At 31.6% G+C, this 18,503-nt stretch overlaps 1 protein-coding gene across 1 annotated transcript; it reads left to right on the top strand.

The window, feature by feature from the left end:
• The first annotated feature begins 15,795 nt into the window (after window positions 1-15,795).
• On the top strand, window positions 15,796-18,233 carry LOC103498268 (uncharacterized). Its single transcript, XM_008460823.3, has 6 exons — window positions 15,796-15,926; window positions 16,403-16,628; window positions 16,715-16,891; window positions 16,983-17,207; window positions 17,605-17,733; window positions 17,811-18,233. The coding sequence occupies exons 2-6, from the start codon at window positions 16,416-16,418 to the stop codon at window positions 18,042-18,044; spliced, it is 978 nt and encodes a 325-aa protein (XP_008459045.2). The 5' UTR covers window positions 15,796-15,926; window positions 16,403-16,415; the 3' UTR covers window positions 18,045-18,233.
• The last annotated feature ends 270 nt before the right edge of the window (window positions 18,234-18,503 follow it).

The raw sequence follows: 18,503 nt of genomic DNA, 5'->3' as shown, positions 1-18,503 counted from the left end.
GATTTAGACAACTACATCCTCGGTAGTTATATGCGTCTCCGCTTCACACACCATTGTGATATCCCTAGATACAGTCAGCTAGTCCATCAACACCGGACTCACCGTCCTTCCATGACCAGACTCCATGACCAAAATCCAGACAAAAGACTACCACGTACCTAACCGTAAAATTTTAAGGCCCATCGACATACCATTCCAATCCACAACGTAGCCCATTGACATAACTACAATATACCGAACATCTGGCATCGGTGCCTATCCGCACACAATTCCTTACACCCGATGGCGCACAAGCTACAACTAACGGTCGCGTTACCTTTACATCAGACAAGAACATAGCAACGATACTTAAAGTCAAACACACATGCATTTATTCAGTACAGTTATTAACGTGTAATCCCCTGTGGATTACTACGTTTCCAGCCTCGATCCGAGGTCCAGTAGTAGGAAAACCCTTACCTGATACTCGGTTATGCCCCTCGATCGAGTCCTCGCTCAACGGATCCACTTAAACGAAAACACGAAGGTTTTAATCGATGATACTAGTAGAAGTCATTTTAAATGGTCCTAAGCAACATCCGTTGACTTACCCAAGGAAAGGAAAGCTATCTCCAAACAAGCCTGCCGCGGAACCCCAGAACTTGAACGTCAACTCCTTAATACCTTCAAGGGATGAAAGGTAGGACCAAATCTTATTCCAATATTCAAACTCGAATCGGATGTAGCAACATTAGAAAAATCATCAAAAACAATCCTTACCGAAGAATCACTGTGACCCGAAGTGGAGGAAGGAAGGCTTAGGTGGCTCGGTGAACAGGGAGCTCGGCTTGGCTTGGAGGTGTTCGACTCGGCTCGGCTCGGCTCGCGGCTTGGGTTGGCCAACTCGCGGCTCGGCTCGGCTTGGATCAGTTCACGGCTCGGCTTACGGCTCGGCTCCGTCCTCGGCTCAGCTCGACTTGGGGCTCGGCTCGGTCTTCGGCTTGACTCGGCTCGCGGCTCGGCTCGCGGCTTGGTTCGGCTTGGTTTTCGGCTCAGGTACGGCTCGAGACTCGGCTGGGATTCACGACTCGGCTTGGCTTCGCACGGGCGCCTGCAAGAATCGAGCTCCACGATCGTTGAAGGCTCGTCGTCGGCCGCTTGGCGAACGGTGCAACTTGCTTCAACGCGGCGGACGGCCAACGGAGGAGACGTTCGGCGATGGAAACGAATGGACAGTGGCGGCGGTGGCGTTGGCTGGGTACGAAGTGGAGATTTGGAAGGGCCGACGGCGAAACCAAATGGAAGCGAAGGTAAGCTTCCACGAACGGCGGCTGTAGGTCCGGGTTGACCGGAGAAGAAGGAGAAGAAGGGCTGATGTCGCGTCGGTTGAAGAAGGAGAATGGAAAAAAAGAGAAGATGCGGAGGGGCGGCGGCGGCGTGACACGAGGAAGAAGAAGACGAATTTGAAAGAGGGGGGGTCGCGCGCCTTTAGGGTTTGTTTAAAAAAAATATTATTATTATATATATATATATTAAATAAAATACATATATAAAAATAATAATAATAATAATATAAATAATAAAAGAAAATATTAAATAATAAAAATAAAATTAATAATACAATTTTTAATATTAATTAATTAAAATAACATTAATATCACATAATGAATATAATATTCAATAATAAAAAAAATAAAGGTTTTAATATTAATTTATAATGATAATAATAAATAATGATAATAAGATGAGTAATATTATATTATTATTTCATCATCTACAAAATTTTAAAATCCCGAAAAATTCACATAAATGCTAAAATTTTACCTCGAAATTCGGGGCGTTACACATATCATGTTCTATATCAAGAACATGACTTCCTTAAAATATCATGTAGCTTAGTGACAATGTCTTTGGGTTAGGACCAGAAGCATCATTTAGGGTTAGGATATCAGTATTTAGATGAACCAGAAGACTTGAGAAGAAATGAGGCAGATGGATAGAAATCTTAACACCAAATGTTCCCACATGTCTCAAAAGTTGATTATATATAAAGAGATCGGTTTGTAATGCTTTCAAATTGAATGTTCAGTAATGCCCACACCGTACCAAGCATAGAACTTCAATACATAACCACTCAGTCAAATCTTTGAGATATTCTTTAAAAGATATAGATAAAGGATTCCTATTTATGAGGAATATCTTTTATCTTTTAAAACAATTATCATTTTAACCTCTTTTTTAAATAATCTTTAAATAATAAAAAGAATCTCATTAATTCTTTTTGACAAAAATCTCAACAAACTCTTTTTTTTTTTTTTTTTTGTCAAAAAGAGAAGAATTTTTTTTATGTTCAACCAGACGCCCCATAATAAAATATCATTAATAGGAAGCCAAAGAATAGATAAAACCATCTTGAGACACAAAGACTTCCAAAAGCATATATCAACAAGAACTTAACAAAAGCCATCAAACTGACAATAGTAAAAAATGAAGCCATTTGTAGAAGTCAAAATATACATCACCAGAAACATCATCACTAGAAACATCAAAACATAGGGCACATCATAGAGACAAAATATACTGCTCTTTTGACCCAAAACAGAATAAGCACATCTACCACAAACTTCTTAATCCATCAAAAACAAAATCTCTACAAAACTCTTCAATCAACATTAATAATAATCATATAAGCTCCATAAAAAAAAAAAACAAAAACAAAAACAACAAACTTTAGCTTCTTCTTTAAGTGGCCCATAAAAAACAACTTTTTGCACAAAACTCTTCTCCCCATAAAAGAATGTCTACTCTTGAGACTGATCGGCTGCACTAGAAGCATACGACGAAGAAAACCAGTTTGTAAAGTAAATCTTATGGAGTATGACATATTTAACACTAAGGGTGTGTTTGGGGTGAGGTTTTAGAGGAAAAAAGATTAGGAAATTGGGTCAAACCGTGTTTGGTCCAAGGATTATGATAAATGGGGATTAGGGTTATTCTAATCCCTAAATAAACCTATCTTATCCTCTCTTTAACTTTCTTACAACCCTACATTACCCTATCCAACTAACCCAATCCAAATTCTATTATTAATTTTTAAATTACTACAATCATAACATTTCCCCCGAAACACATATTATTATAACACTACTATCATAATCTCTCCTCCAAACACATACTATCATAACACTACCTTTTATATTCTTTCCCCCAAACACATATTATCATAACATTACCAATAATAACCTTTACCCCAAACACATATTATCATAACGCTAGGATTATCATAATCCTAGGATTATTATAATCCTTTTCCCTCATAACTTTTTCCTTCCCCCAAACGCACCCTAAGGGATATAGCAGAAATCTCATTCTTCGGCCAAACTAACAATGTTCCTCGAGATAAGACAGAAGTCAATTCATCATTAGATAGATGAGAAGACTAAAAACTTGCCACTATAGTGATTTCCAAAAATCCATGATACTCAAACATGAGTGATGTTCATCTTATACATTCACTTTATCAGCAATGTGTCTGATCTTTAGATAAATGACATGAATGATTATTATTAGACACTCAGTGATAACAGTTATCAATCTATCTGATGCTACTGATAAAAATACTTTTATTAATATCAGTCACAATGCATTCTTCTTTGCTAAAATTAACAGTATAGCCTTGATGCAATAGTTGACTAACACTAATCAAATTAGCCTTGAGCCCTTCAGCATACCTAACATCTTTTAGACATGGCAAATCTTGTTTTACAATATTTTCTTTTACTACAATTTTTCCTTTTGCACCATCCCCAAATGTAACCTGTTCAGATGAACTTTCTGTTAACTTAGAGAAGAAAGATCGATTCCCTGTCATATGTCTAGTACACTCACTATCAAAATACCAAGCATCTGTTGAGGATTGAATTGTTGTAAAAGCAGTATTTCATTTTCTCGAATTCTTGACCCTTTATTCCTTATAACTTCTCTTGACACTTTGAGTAAATGAGTTTAGTTTGTGCTTCTGTGAGTGAAAAGTAGCATTCTGATATTGAAATTTATACCTATTGTAAGGCATAACAAAAATGACAAATATGACCTTTTTTACCATAGTAATGGCACACCCAGTTATTTGTTTTTGTGGAAGAGCTAACAAATTTTGTTTCAACTGGTTGATTAGACTTGATGCTCACGGTAGTAGGAACAAATTTTATCACATTGTCTTGACTAGTGCTCTTTACTGATGAGTTAAAGCTAAGACCACATCTGTTTGAACTAGACTGTCCTGAATTCAGTATTTAATCTAGATTTTCAGTTCCTGAATTTAACATTTTGACTGACTTTATAGTCTGATCATACTTTGTCTGGATCTCCCTCAATTTTTGTTTTAAGGAAGATATAACTAGTAATAGCCGTTCATTTTATTCCATAAGATTCTGAATTTTTTCTTTCTCCACTACTCTAGCTTCTAAATCTTCTTTCTATTTAATCTTCAATTGTTCAAAGAATAAGTTGTCTTCACTTTCTTCTTCAGAATCTTCAACTTCATCTTCAGATAAAATACTAATAAAGGTTTTAGTACATTCATCTTCTTCATCACTTTCGTTTGTATCATTCATCTTCTTCAGATAATGTAACACTTGTCTTCTCATAAAATTAGGGCATTCACTTGATAATAACCATACCCTTCACATTTTCTGCACTTTAAAAATCTTTCTATTTTAACATTAGGTTTATCAAAATGTTTTCTTCTAAAGTTACTCTAATATCTACTATTTGAGCCATCTAAAACTGAAAGACGAGTTGTGGAAGGACCTTCCTTGATTTTCTCCATTGTTGAACCACATTTCCTTATCGACGCTAGTGAAGACTCAATGAACTAGCGTCAACCCGCTCTGATACCAATTAAAAAAACGGTGTGAGATAATCAAATAACCTTTAGTTAATTCTAAAGTAAATAACTGTTGTAATAGCTAGAGGGACAGTAGAAGAGAATAACACAAGAAACTTTGGTAACCTAGTTCGGCCAATGTTGCCTACGTCTAGGGAGCTGTACACAGGCCTGATGATTAATATTATTATGATTCACACTTAGTCAATATACATTGATACAACACATGATAATCTCTGTTAAACTATATGACTATTTTAACATGCTTATTAGCTTCAAATTCCAAGCTCCCCCTAAATGTATGAGTGAATCTACTTGACGATGTCTTTATACTCCCCCTGAGTTTAAAGCGACCACTTTGATCATAGGTTCGTCTTTCTCATTACTCATCATAAGAATTGTCACAGATCAATACGTCGAGACCATAGATAGATAATCGCACTACGTTCTTCCGCTCATAGTTATTACAATATAGATTCGACTAACAACTCCAAAAGTTTTCTTCGTTTGTCAGTCGTACTAGAACCCACAAGTTCCATAGTGTAAATATAGACTTCCTCAAGAATAATCTAAAAAAGATAATAATATAAGATTCCTAAAATAAAGAAGGATTTTTTATCTTTTTAGAATAAAATAACTCATTGATAAAAGATAATCTCATACAATCTTTTTGACAAAATCCCAACAAAAACAACTCTAAACAAGAAGTAAAAATAATCACTTTTTTTTTTTGGGTAAAAGTCCATTGAGTCCAAAAATAGGCTTAATTTAGCCTAAATGCTAAATAACCCAAATCGATATAGTTAAACCCACGAGGCCAGTCCCATGGACCAACCAAGCCCATAACGACCACTTCAAAACTCTATAAATTGTGGGGTCATAAGGCTTATACTTCATAGGCCTAAAGAGAATATTTCATAATTAAAAGACTCTATGACTCATGTTCCTTTGAAGATACAAACTTTCTTCCAAAATTTCAACTTCAAGAACATCAAGCGCTTCACTTTCTCAAATCGAGCATAGTAATTCGACTAAAAAGGAATTAGAGGATCAATTGCATTCAACCAAGAAAGAATCAGAAGATCAAGTTCAAATTAAGCGTATGCATTCAAACTGAGAGAGAATTGGAAGATCAAGTTTTAGAGATTGAGTCACATCACGTCATAACTTTAATCAACACAAGTTCACCCAATAAAATATTTTTCTCTAAAAGCCTTATGTGAACAATTAGCTCTAACATAATAGTATATAAAAGAAAATGATAAAGGTAGTTGACATAATCAAAATGGTAGATTTTATCATTGAAGCATGGATATACATGGGGGATAAAACATCTATTCTAGCTCTAATTAAATTAACGGTTAGAATAAAATTAATTAAAATCATTATTTTTATGCTTTGGTGGATTACATTTAATATTTTTCTTTATACTCAATTTATATATATATAAAACAAGGAATTGTCAAAAATGATAAAATTGACAAAATATACCAAAATTGCAAATCTATTAATGATAGACATTGATACGCTTCTATTTGAAAAAACAATCTGAGATAATGAATTAAACCTTCAGTTAATACTAAAGCTAATAACAGTTGTAATAGCTATAGGGACAGCAGTAGAGAATAACACAGGAAACTTTGTTAACCCATTTCGGCCAATATTGTCTACGCCTGGGGAGTTGCGCACAGCCCTAATGAGTAATCTTTATTAATATTCACTTTAGTCAATATAGATCAATACAGCATATGGTACTTTATTCAATAATTTGACTTAATAACATGTGTCTTGACATCAGACTTCAGGCTCCCCCTAAATTACTTATCTTCAGGATGTGTAGCTTCAGGCTCCTCTGAACACATGAGTGAATATCTTTGACAACGTCTTTAGATCCCTCTAAAGATCTCCATGATCACACAAATCATTGTTTCGTCTGTTACTCATCAATTATTGTGACTACGATCAAATGGCGATCTCATAAACATAAGATCATAATACCTTTGGAATCCGATAGCTTCTGCAGATGGCAACTGACGTGAACAATCTTCTTCAACTTCTGTTTTTCAGTTTTTCGTCACACGCGTAACAACCCCGTGACATCCTATTTATAGACATATATATTATATGTATAAATCTTCTTTTCTCAACAAGATTCCTAAAATCGTGGAAAATCTTTTATCTCTTGAATATCTCATCTTTTAATTTATTCATTAATCAAAGATATATCTTATCTTTTAATTAATTCATTAATCAAAGATATTTATTCAAAGATATTTCATAAAATTTTTAGACAAAAACTTCAACACTATAAATGACACCGATAGAAGTTTATCAATGTCTATCATTGATGAAATCTAAATTTTTATTATATTGTGTAAATATTTTGGTTTATTTTAATATATTTGAGAATACCTCTATAAAATTTGTTGGAGTCCCTTTAATTCTTTATGTGGCACTACAAACAACCCAACTTTTTAGTTTTCGTAATTGAGCATAAGTAGTTATTTATGATTTTGATCGTAAGGTTTAAAAAATTGTAATATATAAATCATCTAACCTAATGGCATCTAGTTTGTACTCTGAAAACATTTTCTCTAATAATATTTGTTCTTCTTTTGCCCATGGATGTAGCAACACATACATTGTTAGTGAACCACGTATATATGGATTTGATTAGGGATGTTAAAAAAAATCGATAACCCGACCAACCCCAATTACCCAACCCAAACCGTATAAAGAGGTGTTTGGCCCATGTGTGGTTTGGAATTAGGGGGGTTTGGCATTTGAAGCCTAACCCATGTTTGGACACTTGGAATAAAATTCTTAGGATTAAGAAACCAAACCCATGGGTTTGAAATATGTTTTTTTTATTGAATGTCATATGTTTTAATATACACTTCAACCTCTTATCAATGATCATAGATGACTGTTGACAACAAATATTAGCCAACTTCACGATCAACAATGATAAACGATCATGATCGATTGACGATCAAGATGACCGATCATCTTAACTGTCAGCTCCCGATCATCTTGATCATCGCCTTTGGATCGTCTTGACCATCGATTATCAATCGCTAGTGACAAATCATCTTGATCGCTAGTGACCTACAACTTTGGACGTTATTGTCGTCGAGTAAACATCTTGATCGACGATGACCAATCGTTGTCGTTAAATATTGATGTTGTGCCTATTAACAAACAATTCTAGTGATGGTCAATGACCAATAGCCATGACCCTTGGTGACTGATTGTCTGATGGTCAGCGACCAACCAATCGTCTTAAACATTGACGACTGTTGATCGTCTTCACCATTGATCAAAGACTTTCTTCTCCAAGGCTTCCAGCAACCTTTCCCATAGGTTTAAATAGCAAAACGCTATTCAAGCCCATTAATTACCTTTTTTCTAATTCAATTTAGAAAATTTGTCAGCCAACTCCGAACACTCTCTGGTGACCATTGTCAGCCGACCATTGGGTGTCATTTCTAATAACTCGCCAGCAAACTTCCGGCCACCAACTCCCACAATTTCTGCAAACCTTGAAAATTTAATAAAAATAAATTTTGAATTTTTTTCTGAGTCATTCCAAATACACATTCGATTTGATCACAATAATATTTTTTAAAGTACACATTTTTTTCATTCTTCTATTTTCTTTTCTTCTGGAGTTTTTCTAATAATAATTAATTAGATCATCGTTTTTAATTATCTCTTTTGTATTATTTGTTTAAAATTAATCTTTCCTTCATTTTAGGAGATTTTTTTTATTTTGTTATATTTTTTCGAGGTGAAAATTGATCACCATCTATTGTGATCTCAAGTATAAATCAAATATTAGTATATTGGAAATATTCTAGAAATTGTAGACATGTTCACATATACCATGGTTGTTTATTTTTAGTTGAATAACATTTTTTTCCATTTTTTCTCATTGGTCAATTTAACTAGAAGACTTAAGTCTTATTTGAATTGTCTTAAGAAAAAAGTGTTTGTAAAAAAAACACATTTTTATTTAGACTCTTCTAATAAAAGTGGTTTAAAATACATTGCCTATCGTAGGAAGACAACCATAACTATGGCTAAATGTAACTCTATTTGACTTTTGCTTTTGCACGACTCTTTTGGTTATGGAAACCTATTAGACCGTTTTTCTTGTTGCTTAACTGAAACTTTCGTAAACCCCATTCAATTACATGACTTATTATATTTTGTGAATGATTTGTAAAATTTCTAATTAGACCATTCATGTTAATGCAACTGTAATCAAAATTATTGTTATTGAATATTAAAATTTCTCACTTTTACATCATTGTCATTAAAATCAATAGAGTCAAAAAATTGAATTAGAGATACAAAATATGAAAAAAAACCAATTAAAATTTTGATACATGATAAATTTAGGATGTACAATTGACAAAAAGAACTAACAAATTAGCTAAACCGAGGAATTCAAAACTAGCACCCCAAACACAGGTATCAGAAATCCTGATTTTCAAATCCTACACCCCAAACACACTAACATCTATGATTTCCAGGCATCAGAACCCCATCAGATAAGGCCACGGACATTCAAATTCCAGGTATTTGATTTTGAACCTATGCACCAAACGCTCCTTAACACTTTGATTTGGTTAAAATTTTGTGTTGAGTTCGGTTAGACAATTGGAGGAAAAAAATTTGACCCAGATAGCCGGATTGTGCAAGTAAGGAGTCAAGTTAATGCGACCTAATAAATATTGTACACTTGAAATTTTCAAGGACGGTTTGTTCATCTTGCATATTGAAAAACAATATAAAAATTTGTCTAAATTATGGAGAGAAAAAAAAAATAGTTTTAATTATTATAGCTTAAATACGGTGTTTTACTACAAATTAGACCTAATGTTACCAAATTTTTCAAAAATATCCTAATGTGCTTCAATTTTACATAAATGTAGAGCCCAAAAGGCCAAACTAACCATATTTATTATTAATAATTTATTAAAAAATAAAAAAAAATGAAATAAGGAAAGTAGACAATTGCATGTGATTAAGATTTGCATTTATTAGATATCTTATGTACTATGATATGTGATTAATTCTATTATGGTAATATTATAATTAAAATTCCCTCTTAATTATTTTTCTTTTGGTGATTTTGTTCAAAAAAAAAATTTCCCACCATCCGATCTCTCTTTCCGTCCATTTTTTTTATTTTGCTCATCTCCTTCAAAATTTTTCAATGAGTGCATATTTGTTCTATATTATTAATTATGTGTATGAAATTGTGAAATATAGTATGCCGGTGAAATTTCTCGGTAAATTTTTCAATGAAAAAAATTTACAGAGAATGGAGTATATATGTCATGTAATTTATAGTATATACCTCAATTTATAGTCAGTCAAGTATATATACCATATCGTTTTCTTTCGTTTTGTATTGTTTTTCATATATTCTACATAATTTAATAATTTCTCATAAATACTTATTATATTTCATCAAATTTGCATTGATTTTCATATATTGAAAGTTAATTTGTAAAATCTTACCGTGACTGAAACTGTTTTTGATTTAAATAGATCATTATATGCCTTTGTATATTTAACATAATATTATATAACAATTTATTTGTGTAAATTTTACATTGTATTTTAATTTTGTAACAAATTTTATATTATATGAAAGTACAAATTTATTTCAATACAATTAGGAAAAGATAATATATACTGTATAATATATGATATATTATGTGTCTGTTGCTTAATAATATATTTTGTGTGTGAAGCTTAATGCTTAATGCTTAATACTTAATGTTTAATACTTAATACTTAATAATATTTAATATATACTGTAACATATATAAAATATTATGTCTGCTGTATAATTATATATATTATGTGTGTGATGTTTAATGCTTAATGTTATACCATAAACTATATGATATCTTTTATGTTGTATGTTCGCAGTGCACCATTGATAAAAAAAAAAAAAAAAAAAAAAGGTCCAGAGTTCAAAAATTTAAAAAATTAAGTTCATTAGTTGCATAGTAGTGTCAAATAAGAAAGGAAAAAAAGTTCATTATATACTGTATACTATATTACATAATTTAAGTAATATAGTACATAGTATATTTTAAATATACAGGTGTATATATAGGTCACAACACATAATTGTTTTAAATATGCAGTGGTATATAATAATGATGAAACAAATATGTACTGAAAGGTATCGTTGAAAATACAATCAAAATATAATGTAATTTTGTCCATACATGATAATAGATAATATAAATATATGTATCGGTGTTAATGTAATGTTCTATATATGAAAGAGTATATATTGATCAAGACACAAATTATAATAGATATGCAATTGTGTATAATAATAACTGCACAATACTATTTCAATAAGAAAGAGAATACGTTGATTATATATTGTATATTATACTTTACAATTTAAGAAACAAAATTAATAACATGAAAAAATTAGTTAAGGAGATGACTAAAATATGCATTCACTATACTTTTTATTTACCGAAAACTTGAACGAAAAATAAAACCAGAATTATATATGGAAAAATTTACATAAACATGAAGGAGAAAGAAACATGAAAGAAAGAAATATACACTCACTGGATATACTTGAAGAAGATGAGCGGAATAAGAAAAATAGGACAGAGAGATAGATTGAAAAGATAGGACGGCTAAACTGATCGATGAAAGGCGCTGAAAAGGTGGAAGAAGAATGTTAAAATGGTCGGTGAAAGACGTCGAAAAGGTGAAAGAAGAATGTGAAATTAGGATACCGGATGAAATTCAATAAAGATCAATTCATTCATTTTGTAGAAATTATTTAGTACATTATTACCATATTTGACTCAATTTTCTACCATATTAAATTTGGATCTCTAATAAATGTGTAACAACCAAACTTTTTAAACTAAGTTTAGGTCATTATTCAAAAAGACGAATAACAAAATACATTTCTTGTTTAAGAGACAAACGACTAAAATTTTTATAAAACCAAGATACTCATGAAATATAAGATTATCAAAACCAACAAAAATAATTTGAAAAAGTGACCTGTGGGTTCTAAAAATAAAAACAAATAAACATGACAAAATCTTAAGTAAAATAGTTAAAATTTAAAATACTGAAAAAACATATAAATAAGTGCGGAAGATGAACTGTGTCCCCATATGGCATGCTACGGATCCCTTTTTGTTGCTCACCAGCTTCTTATGTTTTCGACCTTAGCCTGAAATATTACACATAAGAAATAATGAGTATATAAATATACTCAGTAAGGGACCTACTACTAGTTCCGCTAGATGATCTATTAACTTTTCATTATAAACATAAACGTAACATCGTGTGTCCAACGGAGCACACCTAAGTGAGTGAGATCGTACGAACACCCCTAAATCATGCGAGCGATCCCTGGGAACATCCCTAGTCGTGCGAGTGATTGTAGGTAAACACTCTATAAATATATATGTAATACGTAGGTACACCCCTAATCGTGCGAGTGGGCCCGTCGGAACACCCCTAGTCGTGCGAGCGACCTCGTATACACAATATAACTGTCCCCTAACCGTGCACGTGATTTGTAGGTAAACCTCTAATCGTGCGAGTGATCCCGTAGAATCACCCCTAGTCGTGCTAGTGGCCCCATAGATAAGATCACAATACAGATGGGGTAAGAAACTTATCATATAAAGTTAATAGACACACCATAAGCCAAAATCATGTGACATCATCATAAACATCATAACATAACATAAATATTAATCATAACGTCCTTAAGCATGAGATTAATATATCATGTGTCATAATAATCATAAAGAGATCAGTCACCATTAGTAACATAACATCAATCATTATCTATAGCGTCGCATTATGCATCTTAGCTACCCTCAATGTATAGTCGTAATACACGCAATCTTTTAAATTCAGTTCGAAGGTCCAGTGGTAGAATCTCTTACCTGGCGATTAGCTTAGTTATTCCACAAATATAATTCTGACATAATGGTCAAGCTTATATTTATAAATATAAGAAAATTTTACTTTCTTACAATGATAGACTCAAATAAACATCTATTAATATCTATCACAAAGAAATAGATGTCTATATGAGTCTATTATGGTCTATCACAAATAAAAAGTAAAAGATTGTTATATGTATATACAAGTTAACTCATTAATTTTGTTATATTTGAAAACACCTCCTGATTTAACGTAGAAAGTGAAGAAGTGTAATTCTCATATCTATTAATCAAAGTAAAACCTTTTTTTAGTTACTACTATTAATTGTATTAATTATTAAATAAATAGGCATCAAATTTTAAAATGCATAGATAAAGTTTAAGTATCGTACCATTTTGGTTATTCTCTTTTCAAACTCAACATTTGAAGTCTTATATTAGAAAAATGGTTTATTTAGTAACAACAAGATTTTCGCTACTACAAGCTAAAATTGACAACGTAATTTTTATCAAAAATTATATTTATTTTTTAAAGCTATCTATTTAAACCTAAACTTTAGAATTTAGGTCAATTTAAACTCTAAATTAATAAGTGCACTATTGTTAACCTTGAATTTTGAGGATTGTATCAATTTATACTCCAAGTTATTAATTATATCTATTTATACTCCAAACTTCTTCTAAGTGCATCGATTTAAACGTGAAGTTACATAATTGTATTAATTTAAACTATCTATTATATTTTATTTAGATTTAATTATAAAAGTTTAATGTTTAAATTGAAACCACCCGGATCATTTATGATTTCAATTAACATAATTATTAAATTCCAATTTTGATTAATACATCTCCAAAATTTATATTGATATTTTCCAAACACTTTTAATTGTTAATATGCATTTGGATCTCTAGGCTTTTAAACTCAAAATTTTACTCTAGAAGGTTGTATTTGGTTTCATTTTAGTCAATTTGTCTTTTTTTTTTCTTGATGTGACACTTCCTTTGTATAATAACTATTTATTTTTCCAAATTTTAAACTTGTGAAATTTAAGAAAAAACATTTAATTAATTATCTGTTTGTTTATTTTATTCTGTCTTACCTCATATTCCCCCACAGCCGCCACCGTTGACTTCTCCCCCACCTCCTTCCATCTTCTTACTTCATCATCAATGGAAGACGCCACCATTGATTCCAATTTTGTTCTTTCCTCTTTTCCTCTTTTCATCCTTTTAACTCTTCTTATGCCTTTTCTCGATCTTCGGTCTTTTTTTTTTTTTTTTTTTTGCTTTGTCTTTTTTCTTTTCCTTCTCTTATTTCCTCTCTTCCCTTCATCCTTTCTCCTTTCTCCTTTCTCCCCTTCTTCCCTATGATATCATAATAAGTAAATTGAACTCAAATCTTAGAGAGATTTATTTGTTTGTTTACATTTTGAAAACGTAGGGAGGAAGGGGAAAAAGAAGAAATGGATAATGGAAGAGGAAGAGTGAAAAGGGAAAAGAAAATAAGTAATAGAAGAAGGGTGAGGAGATCAGATAAAAAGTCCATTTAAATTTGATAATGCTTTTAACAAAAACTCACTTTTATTTAAATTCATTTGATAAAAATAGTTTAAAATACAAGATAAAGTTATTTAAGGTAGCTGTTAATGACTTATTTTTTAAATTCATTCTTTTAAATGACTTACCTTTTAAATTAAATATTTAAAAACGATAGTATTACAAATCCATATCCTACAAAAAGTATACATCGCACCCACAAGAAATGATGATGGTTGCCTTTGTTAAAGAGAATTGTCAAATTGACGGTACACATAAGCCATTCATAAAAGCTAAGTTACCAAATTGTTAGCATTTTGTTTGGAGGAATATTCTCCTTTACCAATAGTTTTGGAACATATGTATTGGTAATATTTTTAAAAAATATTAAAAAAAAATCACTTACCTTTGCCATGATTTTACACAAATGTCTCTAAATTTCATTTATTTTCTTAATTAAGATGTCGTAATCTTAATGACCATTTTATCCTTCACATCAATTATAAATAATATTTATTTTCATAAATATATATTTTCATAGATATATAATATAATACTATAATTATATGATATTACATTTATTATCTATTTTATAACTTATCTAATTAATGTAATAAATATTCCAAAATTTTATTTTCATTTAATAAGAGGATATCATTTTGTAACACCCCGAAAAAAAAAATTAAGATAATTTTTGGAATTTATTATCTTAATTTTGTGTAATTAAATTCAAAATAATGGATGTTACTTTAACGATTTATTTGTTACAAATTGGAGTTTAATTTTTTTTTGACGGTTTTGCCTTTTAAAACAATTTCTATACCACAAAAGTAAATAGACAAAATAACCAGATTTTTTAGGATATCAATTGTGGTAGGATAGATGATTCAACCATCAACTTCTAGAAAGAAAGAACGAACGATTATATTAACTATAGTTGAGTTGAGCTCATTTCAAATTAGTAAATTGGAACGATGGAACCTTGGTAACCATAGTTTTTTACTCTCTCTCTTTTTTTTTTTTTTTTTTGGTTAAAGCAGTTGTAATGATTAGGGTAGTGGGTGGGTCTCTTCAACTAAATTTTACTTGCAAAATTTGAAACGAACTACCTAAATAATGAAAGAAATATCCACACCTTTTCATTTTTATTTTATATATATATATATATATAGTAGCATTATATAGTTCCAACCTTCTTATTTTATTTAAAATTTGAAATAGAAAAGAAGAAATAAAATAAAATAAAGGATATGAAACAGGAAACAACAACCTTCACCTTCCATCGAACAAAATAAATAATTTTATTTTAATCCCTCTACGTTTATTTTGGTTCATATATATTAAAGTTAAATTGAAAAAATAAAATAAGTAAAAGTAAAGAGTTATAATAACCAATATAAATACTTTTAAGTAAGTATACGCAAAATAAAAATAAATAGAAGTGATCAACTCCTACTTTGCTTCCTGAAGGCTCCATCTTTCGCCATTGCTATACATACACTGCTTTTGCCTCAAACTAACAACACTTCCTCTTCCAATCACAGTTTTACGTCTCTAAGGTTATCCCTAACTTTCTCCTTATTTTGTTTCTTTTTCTTTTCAATTCCTCCTCTTTCTTTCTAACTCTGAGTTCATCGTTTTAGTTGATTTATCTCATTTTTCCCTTCCCATTCATCCATCCGGTGGGTGTCTCTCACTGCCTCGTTATTGCTTTAAATATTATGACCCTTAATTGAATGATTATTCAATACCACTTATTTGTTTTGTTGGATGAGGGTATCCATTTCTGTTTTTGGGTTGATCGAGTTGTCAATTTTACCTTCAGTTCCACTTCCTAATTTGATTGTCCTTAATTTTCTTACCTGTTGGATCTGGAATGAGATTGTCGAGCTCAACAAAATAAAAGAGGAGATGGGTTCGAATTTTTTTAATGAAATGGAAACGGGAATTCTGATTTCCCATTCAACTCACTCCAAGTGAAGAGTCATTTTGACTTTTTTGTGTCTATTAGTAAATTTATGGAGCATTCTTTCAGGTTTTTCTTCAAAATGGCACGCTCAGCGCTCGATGAAATGTCTACAACAGGTGCTTTTGTAAGAACAGCTTCGACGTTTCGCAATTTGATTTCCCGAGATGGATCCTCCCAGTTTCCACCAGAATCTGGGAGATATCATCTCTACATATCATACGCTTGTCCTTGGGCATCCAGGTGCCTTGCATATTTGAAGATCAAAGGACTCGAAAAAGCGATCAGTTTCACGGTACATTTCTTTTTTAATAACTCAATGGAAGCACGATGTTTTTACTGAGAACTAATCTCTTCTTTACATCAAACTGTTTTTCTCAGTCAGTCAAACCAATATGGGAAAGAACCAAGGACTCTGATGATCATATGGGATGGGTTTTTCCTAGCTCTGATACAGAGGAGCCTGGTGCTGAACCTGACCCTTTGAATGGAGTTAGAAGTATTAGAGAACTGTATGAACTTGCCAGTATAAATTACAGTGGAAAGTATACAGTTCCAGTAAGTTTCAGCCATTGTTGCGTTCTTAATTTGCGTTTCTCACGAGGTTTTATCATGTTATGCAGTTTTCTCATGATCTTCCTCATGACAGGTTTTGTGGGACATGAAACTCAAAACAATTGTTAACAATGAGAGCTCAGAGATAATTCGCATGCTTAATACTGAATTCAATGATATAGCTGAGAATCCATCTCTGGATCTCTATCCCACTCACTTGCAAGCCCAAATTGATGCGACTAATGATTGGATATACAGTGGCATTAATAATGGTGTTTATAAATGTGGTTTTGCAAGGCAGCAACAGCCTTATGACCAGGTAAGCATTCTGTTTAGAAGCTAACAATTTAGAGTGCTTAAAGTAAAAACTGATTGAATGTATGAGAATACAAACTGTTTCAATTGGGTCATTATAGGATTGTTCTGATTCAAATAAGTTGAATTTTTAAGGTCTATGATTTCATTTCAATTTTGTTTCAGCTGAATTTATCCAAGTTGGAATTAATTAATCTTTAAGGTATATGCTTTTACATGTTTTTTTACACGAACATTTCTAGTGATTTGTTTGATTCAAGTAGTATTTTGGATCAGAAATGTGCCCTTATACAATGCAAGTATGCAACCCAATCAATGTACACTTGATCATGAAAAATATAAACTCAGTCTTTTTTGATGTACTCTGGAGATATAAATAACCAGGAACCATCCTTCCACAGGCTGTGAAAGAGTTGTATGAAGCTTTAGACAGATGTGAGGAAATACTTTCAAAGCAACGTTACCTCTGTGGGAACACACTGACTGAAGCAGACATTCGGCTGTTCGTCACCATTATAAGATTCGACGAGGTACCAATATCAACTAAGCCTCTCAAAAAAGTGCTTTTCTTTCTCCATCTGACCATCATTCTGTTTTCCAAGTTCAGGTTTATGCAGTTCACTTCAAATGCAACAAGAAACTACTGAGAGAGTATTCAAATCTGTTCAATTACACCAAAGATATATACCAAACTAAAGGGGTAGGCAGCTCTGTTAATATGGAACATATAAAGAAGCATTATTATGGAAGCCATCCTACAATCAATCCATTCGGAATCATCCCTCTTGGCCCAAATATTGATTACTCTTCTCCTCATGATAGAGATAGGTTTTCCTCATAGTTTTGTATCGTATGCTCTTACTTCAAGAGCTTGTGTGTTCGTGTTTTACATATTATACTTCAGTTTCTCATGATAGAGATAAAAGACAGATTCTCTCAAGAGTTTTGCCTGAGCAGCTAAGGCATAGAAGGAATAGAAATGCTTTAACTGCTGAGTTTTGCATTTTCTTTAGAGTTCTGCATTGTAGAAGAGCTTTGTTGTGGTTGTGTTTGTAACCTTGTAACTCACCCTCGATGTTTGAACTTAGAATTTCAACTTAAAAAAATAAACATATAACTGAATAATTGTTTTTAGAAAAATTCAGAAAATAGGCTTAGTTTCACCCGAAAATTTCACTAATTTTCTAAAATAAAATTATTAGAATTTCGTATATATAACCTTATCATAATTATTAATTATATATGATTTTGGAAATCGAATACAAAATATTTTCTTATTTACCTTATATTGAATTTATTG

This window comes from Cucumis melo, chromosome 12 (assembly GCF_025177605.1).
Source record: "Cucumis melo cultivar AY chromosome 12, USDA_Cmelo_AY_1.0, whole genome shotgun sequence".
Taxonomy (NCBI): domain Eukaryota; kingdom Viridiplantae; phylum Streptophyta; class Magnoliopsida; order Cucurbitales; family Cucurbitaceae; genus Cucumis; species Cucumis melo.
Note: the sequence above shows the minus strand (reverse complement) of the source record. Positions and strands in the feature narration are given on the sequence as shown.

Coding starts and splice junctions, on each gene's coding strand:
- LOC103498268 (XM_008460823.3), top strand. CDS start 16,416: ATGGCACGCTCAGCGCTCGATGAAATGTCTACAACAGGTGCTTTTGTA. Junction 17,208..17,604: donor AGCAACAGCCTTATGACCAG/GTAAGCATTCTG, acceptor ATCCTTCCACAG/GCTGTGAAAGAGTTGTATGA. Junction 17,734..17,810: donor CCATTATAAGATTCGACGAG/GTACCAATATCA, acceptor TTCCAAGTTCAG/GTTTATGCAGTTCACTTCAA.